This window comes from Lactuca virosa, chromosome 6 (genome assembly GCF_052849685.1).
Source record: "Lactuca virosa cultivar CGN04683 chromosome 6, Lactuca_virosa_CGN04683_v6, whole genome shotgun sequence".
NCBI classification, from domain to species: domain Eukaryota; kingdom Viridiplantae; phylum Streptophyta; class Magnoliopsida; order Asterales; family Asteraceae; genus Lactuca; species Lactuca virosa.
In genome coordinates this window covers 116,157,154-116,166,310 of record NC_136431.1, presented here as the reverse complement: position 1 = coordinate 116,166,310, position 9,157 = coordinate 116,157,154, and the positions used below count along the sequence as shown (strand labels likewise).

The window sequence follows — 9,157 nt, the reverse complement described above, 5'->3', positions numbered from 1 at the left end:
ACTGTTGTATATAATGACAACATTTTTTATAATTTTTGTCAAACTTTGAACCATCATAAAAGTTTCATACGACCTCGTAATTAGGCGATTTTTTTTCCAAATTGTAGTCTTCTGTCTTGTTTACGTTTTAGAATTAAAAAATAGTTTAATTGGTTAAGTTATGACTAAGTTATACAACCATAAACAGGGGCTATTAGGATTGTTGTATAATATTTTCTAATTCATTGTGGTGTGATAATATTATGTTTAATGGTTGAATTACTCTTTCAAGCATCTATCTTGTAAACATTTTTTGTAGGCATGGCAGGCCGAAACAAACACACATGGACTACCGAAGAGGATGCAAAGTTGATTGAAGCATTGTTGGAGCTACATGTATCCGGAAAGTATGGTGGTGCTGAAAACGGATTCAAACCCGGCTATTTGAAGGCCGTGCAACAACTATTAGATGTAAGTCTTCCTAACTCGGGTTTGAAAGCAGAGCCTCATATTAAATCAAGGATGAAGACATGGAAAAACCATTTCAACATCGTACACGACATGGTATACGGAACAAACACGAGTGGATTCGGCTGGGATACGGATAAATGTTGTGTTACCGCTGATGCTGAAGTTTGGAATGAGTACATAAAGGTACTATAATGATTATGTTTGTAGTATTTTTTGCATCATTAAAACATATTGTAAATGAATAGTAACCAATTAATTTTGTGTCATTCTTGTAGAGTCATAAAGGTGTTGCATGTTTTCACGATAAACCATTTCCACAATTCGATAATCTATGTAAAATCTTCGGTAAGGATAGAGCTACCGGTCATGGAGCTACTGATCTTGGCGAAGATGCGACTGAAGAGACACAAAGAAACTCACCTATTGACGTGGAAGGGTTGGAAGATATTGTTGAAGAGACGCAACAAATTGCTCGTGGCAATAATAAACGCAAAAAGCCTCCAACGGATGACACCGAAAGCTCTTATAAGGATGCTGCGAAAGAAATGAAAGAGACTTTCAAGGAGGTTGGTGAAAAACTTAATGAAACAATATACAATATAGGAAGGCAAGAAAATAAGGAAGCATGTGATATGATAGATAAAGTTATCGAAGATATACAACGCATGCCAAATATCAATGTCAAACAGCGAATTAAGGCGATTGACATGTTTAGCAAAGATCAATTTCGTGCCCGGGCGTTTTTTAAGATGACAGAAGAAGAAAAGATTTGTTACATGGAAATGATAGGGGATGGATCAATATCATGATTAGGTTATTTTAAGTTATGTTTTTTGTTTAGTTTTTACGAATATTGAAGTTGACTCTTTGCACATTGTGTATCGGACATAGTTATGTTTTTTTAGTTGTTAGAAATATTGAATTATTCTTTTTGCATATCCTTCATTGGACATAGTTTTTGAATAGTATGATTTTCATATATCCTTATAATCTATTTGTAAGTTATTCCTTTATATTAGAAATATGTTTTCCAAAACAATATTTATAAAAAATAGTATTAATTGTTTAGAAAATAAATTATTTAGTAACAATTAATATAAAAAAATAATAAAAAACATAAAAGATGCATATTTTGACTAATTAAGATGTACATCATAATGCATTTTTATAAAAAATATGTTAGTTGAAAATGAATAAACAAGGTAAAAACACTCATTTACATTTCATTGATTAATATAACCAAACAAGAGAAATGATTCTCAAAAACATTTCTCTAGTGGATTCTCCGTTCTACCAAACAGGGGAGTCAATTCTCTTTCTCTAGCTTAATTCTCTTTCTCTACATTTCCATTCTCCGCAGCAATTCCATTTCTCTGTACCAAACACACCCTTGATTCCAAGAAATGTTGTGGAATCAGTTAGTTTGAAACCCCAACTATACATGTCCTTTTCAAGCTACAAATAAGAGAACTATAGCTACTAATAAGAGAACAAGTTGCAAATCCATTTTAGCATTTTATCTAATCAGTGTACAATGGTGTGTCTAAAACGAGTATGATGGACATAAAGAAACAATAAACTAGGGGTGAGCATTTGGACCGGTGGACCGGACCGGACCATTTTTTTGGACCCCCGGGCCGGTTCTCGGGTTCTAGGAATTCGTCAAAACCGGTCCGGTTTTTTTCCTGGTCCGGTCCGGTTTTTACCGGATTTAGAACCGGTTGGACCCGATTTAAAAAAAAATTGTAATCTGTGACATTTTTTAAACAACCATAACTCATTCATTTTAAGTCGGATTGACACGTCGTTTTTTCTAACGTTTAATTTACAGTTTGTAGATGAATTTAGACTATAATTTTGTTGATTTTGGTATTATATTCAATGAGTTACAGTCTTTCAAAGTTGAGCTATCAAAGCTGAAAAATTTCAGCTTTTCAGCAACATTTTTAAAATTTTATAATCTGTGAAAATTTTTAATCAACCATAACTCATTCGTTTTAAGTCGGATTGACACGCGGTTTTTTCCAACGTTTAATTTACAGTTTGTAGATGAATTTAGACTATAATTTTGTTGATTTTGGTATTATATTGAATGAGTTACAGTCTTTCACAGTTGAGCTATCAAATGTGAAAATTTTCAGCTTTTCAGCAAGATTTTTAAAATTTTGTAATCTGTGAATTTTTTTAAAAAACCATAGTCGGATTGACCTTCGGTTTTTTTCCAAAATTTAGTTTACAGTTTGTAGATGAATTTAGACTATAATTTTGTTGATTTTGGTATTATATTTAGTGAGTTACAATCCTTCAAAGTTGAGCTATCAAAGCTGAAATATTTCAGCTTTTTAACTATTATTTTAGACTATAATTCTGAATTTTATGTATCTTTGACAGATAAATTATATGAAAGGGATCTTGGTGAACTTGATTTATATGTTAGTTTCTTTTATTTGCAAAATTAATTTTGCAAGTTCTAATATTATAACATCAACGTAAATTAGTTATGCATGAAACAGAAACGTAATCATTTGTACAAGTTGTATCGTATCAAACCCAACAACATATTCGTTTTAACGAGTTCTATCAAACCAAAAATCTTATTTTAACGACTTGTACTCTATGCAATTAAAGTTGTACCGGTCCAAAAGGGTCCAAGAACCGGAAAACCCGGACACGGACACGGACACGGACACGACTCATCCGGTCCGGTCCACGGTCCACAATATTCTCCATAACTGGTCCGGTCCGGTCCGGTTCGGTCCAAATGCTCACCCCTACAATAAACAACGTACTAAAATAGTGAAGATACCATCAGAAACTTATCAAACAATTAAACATTGCCATCCATTTAAAAATGAAACAAATACATGAGAAACATAATACACCCTAGACATATGGTATACTAAGGACGGAATACCTATCATGAAATACATTTATAGAGAATCAGGAGTATTCAACTTCCTAAATATTCAAGTATGAGTAGTTAGCTTCCTAAGTAACTAATAAAAAGAAAGTTATTTGACATGACTAAAGCATATTCTTAACACTCCTCCTTGGCTTTCGTTAGGAAATGCAAAACCCTATTGTAGTGAACATCACCTGTTATGAAACTGACAACAATGTAATTATACTCTGATGCAGCAGGGGCCTAAGCGGTCTCTATTCAATTTTGCATCAAAAATTCTCCTTCTTATTCGATGGGTTCTGCACGATAATAAAAAAGGATATCACATGGACTTGGGTGGTTCTGGTTTAATAAGATAAAGAAAACAAGGAGCTCCAGTTTGATGGGATGATAATATTACGAGCATACACATTCTTTGCTAGATTAAAATAATGCGTTTGCCGGGAGTCGAACCCGGGTCTATTGCTTGGAAGGCAATTATCCTAACCGTTGGACTACAAACGCTTGATATGCATTTTTGCAAAGCAACAATATTACAAATAGCTCTACTCCTAATTTAAAAAAAAAACGCCGGATCTCATATTCTAAGAGCTTTTTGTTATGGATACTGAGGGTGTCAATCCTAAATATGGTAAGGTGTATCACAGGAAGAAGAAAGAAGCATCTGCGATTTAGAATTTTTAATTTAAATAAGTTAAGAAAATTATTTACTTTTTGGTGTTGGAATCATTTAAGGATTCTGTTAGGATTGAGTTTTTAGTTTCCATGTTTAAAAGATTTTCTAGCCCTATTTAAAGGGGGTTTTTGGGAGAAATAAAGTATGCTTGAAATCAATTATTTTAATCTCTTAGAATAGTTTAACCTAGTATCCTCTCCAGGGAGATTAGGTCTTAATAGTACTCACGGCTGCAGGAAGCACAACCACAGGACCTGTCACGAGATCTAAATCCCGGGGCGTATCAAGTTTGGTATCAGAGCCAAATCTCGTGATGTCTGTCTCAAACGATGAATTGATGAAGAAATTGGAAGAGTTTATGATCCAACAAACACAAAACACCAATGAATTAAAGACCAGCACCAATGATCTGAAGGCGGCTGTTGAAACCCTGCAGTCCAAGCAAGCTGCGATAGAAGATGGATTACAAGCACAAAGTCAGAACAAGACATACAAACAAGGGGAGGATCAAGACAGTGAAGAGATGTGTTTCGAGGGGGAGAAATTCGAGGATCCACCAGAACACGGTCGAGGAAGGGGCCGAGGGTGGACTTTTGGCACTGATCCAAACAGCAAGTGGACTTACTGTACAGGATCGATCGGAAGGGGCAGAGGGCAGGTCGAAGAAGGAATGGGACGAGGATTAGGAAAGAATTTTGAGTCCTGGCGCACCGGAGGACAACAACCCTTCAAAACCAATTGGCAGTCGGCTAAACCTGAGGGATCCAAGCGTCGGGGACTAGAGTCACCAAAAGAAGGGAACGATAGTGGGGATACAGGATACCGCGGGGGGAGGATTCCAAGGTTCGCCAAGATGGAGTTTCCGACCTACGATGGAAAGGGTAATCCAATCGAATGGCTGCAAAGGTGTGAAGATTTTTTTGAAGAGCAACAGACTCCTACGGAGGCTTGGGTGAGACAGGCCACCTTTTCACTACAAGGAAAAGCTAGCGGGTGGTACCACAACCTGAGACGGATGAAGACACGCTTGAACTGGTTTGAGTTTTCAGAAGAATGCAAAATTAGATTCGGTCTACCAATGAGTATGAACCCGTTGGGTGAAATTACCCGTTTAAGGTAGTCCGGTTCAGTGGAAGACTACTGCGAGAATTTCGAGTCCTTGCTGGGAAGGACGACAGGAGTAACTCCTGACCAAAGCATATGACATTTCTGTGCGGGTTTGATCAATGCTTTCCGCTACGAGGTAGAATTTGCTAGACCCACTACGTTGTACTATGCCATGAATCTCGCCCGACAAATTGAGCTCAAACTAGCAGAAGAAGGTCGCCCAAGAAGTTTTAGGGCACCCTTATCAAACAGGAACATGCACCGAGAGGCAACCACGGGTGGGACCGGAACCACGAAGTCAGAAACTCGCAACCCAACTTTTAAACGCCTCACAATAGTAGAGATGGCAGAGAGACGGGCTAAAGGCCTTTGTTTCAATTGTGATGAGATGTTCTCTATTGGTCACGAATGTGCTAAACTGTTTTGCATCATGATGGCAGACGAGGAAGAAAATGATGATTATGAGGAAGACACCCCCACAATATCGCTAAATGCAATCAAGGATGAGAAGACGGAGCAAACCTTTCAAGTCCGGGCCAAGATTGGGAATGGAGTTGCGTGGGTGCCTTTGGATAGTGGAACTACCCACAATTTCATAGCAACAAGGGTAGCTGAACAACTTGGGGTAACCATTCAACACCGACCAGGACTACGGGTCGCACTTCCAGATGGGGGCAGAATGGCCAGCATCGGAACCAACAAAAACTTACCAGTAGAGGTACAAGGATATAAATTCCAGGCTGATATGTTTTCTATTCCTTTAGAAGGTTTTGATATCGTATTAGGTATCCGATGGCTACAACAACTAGGAAAGATATTATGGGATTTTACGGTCCGGGAAATGGAGTTCACGGTTAACGGGAAGAATATTAAGTGGTTTGGCGAGTCCCCTGACACGGCAAGCTTGGCCGTGCTCACTAAGAATGATAGCCTAGCACCAAATCTAGACGATCTTTTGGAGGAATTTGATGATATATTTAAAACACCACAGGGGTTACCCCCCTCTCGGCCGTATGACCACCGAATCCGCCTCAAAGTCAACACCGAACCGGTGGCTGTCCATCCTTACCGTTACCCTCATCTTCTTAAGGATGAAATCGAAAAGCAATGCACAGAGATGTTAAGAAGCGGGACTATCAGACCTAGCCAATCACCATTTTCCTCACCTGTACTACTAGTCAAAAAACAAGATAAAACGTGGCGTTTCTGTGTAGATTATAGGGAGCTCAACGCAAAAACTGTGAAGGATAAATTTCCGATACCTATGGTTGAAGAGCTCCTCAATGAGCTGCATGGTGCGTCGGTCTTCACCAAGTTAGATCTTACGTCGGGATATCATCAGGTACGCATGTTCCAACCTGATATCGAGAAAATTGCTTTTCGCACTCACCATGGACACTTTGAATTTCTCGTGATGCCTTTCGGGTTGTCCAATGCCCCGTCCACATTCCAAAGCTTGATGAACGAAGTCATTCATGCATATCTACGAAAGTGTGTCCTCGTTTTTTTGATGATATTTTAGTCTATAGCCCCTCTATGTCTGACAATGTGGCTCACCTTCGAATCGTTTTTGAGCTGTTGCGGGAACACAAATTATTTTTAAAGCGAACTAAATGCACATTTGGGAGCCGAGAAGTAGTTTATTTGGGGCACATTGTTCACGGAAACGGAGTAGTAGTCGATCAAACGAAGATAGAAGCTATTCTTGATTGGCCAAAACCACACAACGTTCGAACCTTGCGTGGGTTTCTTGGATTAACGGGATACTATCGTAAGTTTATCAAGGATTACGGGATCATCGCGGGTCCATTGACGGGTATGTTACGTCGTAACAGTTTTGTGTGAGGCCCTGAGTCCGAACTCGCCTTTACTCAGTTGAAAGACACGCTCTCCAACTCCCCAGTTCTTGCATTACCAGATTTCACAGCAGTTTTTATTATTGAGTGCGATGCATCAGGTAGTGGAATTGGGGCCATCTTGCAACAAAACAATCATCCGGTGGCTTTCTTTAGTCGGAAATTGGCTGATCGACATCACAAGCTTCCGGCATATGCACGAGAGCTAATTGGGTTGGCTAAAGCCGTGGCTCATTGGCGGCCCTACTTATGGGGTCGACACTTTTTGATCAAAACCGACCACTACAGCCTCAAATTCTTGCTGGACCAACGGCTAACCACATCCCCACAACAACATTGGGTTAGCAAATTACTTGGTTTTGATTTTACGGTCGAATATCGAGCGGGATCGTTAAACCGAGCAGCTGATGCGCTGTCAAGGAGAGAGGACCAAATCGAGACCGGAGAACTCTTTTTGATGTCAGATTTGTAACCAAAAATACTCGACACTCTACGCGTTGAAATTGAAACGGATGATGAACTTCGGGAATTGCGAAGAAGGATAATTGACGGAATCGAGGATAGCAGGTGGGCTGTTAAAGACGGGCTGATCATTCGTGATGGACGGGTGTATTTAAAATCCAGCTCTCCGCTGGTTGATGAGGTGGTCTCGGCAGTTCCTAATGCCACTCATGAAGGGGTACAGAAGACGATGGAGCGGATACGCAGTGATTTTTATTGGAAGGGTTGGAAGGCTACCATCCAAGTTTTTATCCGAGAGTGTGTCGTGTGCCAACGAAATAAGTGGGAAACCCTCCAACCAGCCGGTCTTCTTCAGCCTTACCCATTCCAAAGTCCGTATGGTCGGATATTTCAATGGATTTTGTCGAGGCATTACCCAAGGTGTCGGGTAAATCAGTCTTGCTGGTGATAATAGATCGATTTTCTAAGTCTGGTCACTTTATTCCCTTCGGCCATCCCTACATTGCCGAGTCTGTCGCTAAAGCCTTCTTTACGGAGGTTTTTCGCTTGCATGGTCTGCCGGAAACGATAGTTTCAGACAGGGACAAAGTATTTCAAAGTGCTTTTTGGAAAGAATTGTTTCGCCTATCTGGATCTCAGTTAGCTTTTTCCACAGCATGCCATCCTCAAAGTGATGGTCAAACAGAGGTAGTCAACCGCACCATTGAAATGTATCTACGATGCTTGGTGGGAGATAAACCCCGCACATGGTTGGCCTGGTTACCATGGGCAGAGTACTGTTATAACACTTCTTATCATACAACGTTGAAGAATACACCATTTAAATTGGTTTATGGGCGTGATCCTCCCAAATTACTTAATTATGTTGCAGGTCGTTCTAAAGTCGAAGCAGTGGATCAAATGCTTATTGATCGGTCAGAATTTTTAGCTGTGGCCAAAGTCAGACTTGCTGAAGCTCAACAACGCATGAAATTGACTTATGATAGTCACCACAGACAGTTGGAATTTCAAGAAGGCGATTGGGTTTGGTTGAAACTCCAACCCTATCGACAACTCACTGTGGCTAAGTCGAAGTTCACAAAGCTTTCTCCAAAGTTTTATGGACCATTTCGAGTGGTGCAACGAATTGGATCCGTCGCATATCGTTTAGCCCTTCCAGAGGGTAGCCGCATCCACAATGTGTTTCACATATCACTGTTAAAACCCCACCAAGGAGCGCCACCAGAATTTTTTACTGCTTTACCACATCTGGTTGATGGTAAAACCCTGCTTAAACCTTACAAGGTGTTGCGTGCTCGTTGGTATGAAGGAGTGCCTGAGTTACTGGTTCAGTGGTCTAAAGGAGATGAAAATAGTGCGACCTGGGAAAGGCGGGAGATATTTCTAGAAGCTTATCCTGATTATGAGCTTGAGGACAAGCTCAAATTGGAGGGAGGGAGTAATGTTATGGATACTGAGGGTGTCAATCCTAAATATGGTAAGGTGTATCACAGGAAGAAGAAAGAAGCATCTGCGATTTAGAATTTTTAATTTAAATAAGTTAAGAAAATTATTTACTTTTTGGTGTTGGAATCATTTAAGGATTCTGTTAGGATTGAGTTTTTAGTTTCCATGTTTAAAAGATTTTCTAGCCCTATTTAAAGGGGGTTTTTGGGAGAAATAAAGTATGCTTGAAATCAATTATTTTAATCTCTTAGAATAGTT

At 39.5% G+C, this 9,157-nt stretch overlaps 1 protein-coding gene and 1 non-coding gene across 2 annotated transcripts; one reads left to right on the top strand and one right to left on the bottom strand.

Annotated features, from left to right (window-relative positions):
* The first annotated feature begins 300 nt into the window (after positions 1–300).
* LOC145121886 (uncharacterized) lies at positions 301–1,259 on the top strand. The gene is made up of 2 exons (XM_079057570.1): positions 301–633; positions 726–1,259. The coding sequence occupies exons 1-2, from the start codon at positions 301–303 to the stop codon at positions 1,257–1,259; spliced, it is 867 nt and encodes a 288-aa protein (XP_078913696.1).
* A 2,525-nt stretch (positions 1,260–3,784) lies between these two features.
* Positions 3,785–3,856, bottom strand: TRNAG-UCC (transfer RNA glycine (anticodon UCC)). The gene has a single exon. It is a non-coding gene; the product is annotated as a tRNA-Gly (tRNA).
* Positions 3,857–9,157: the final 5,301 nt, after the last annotated feature.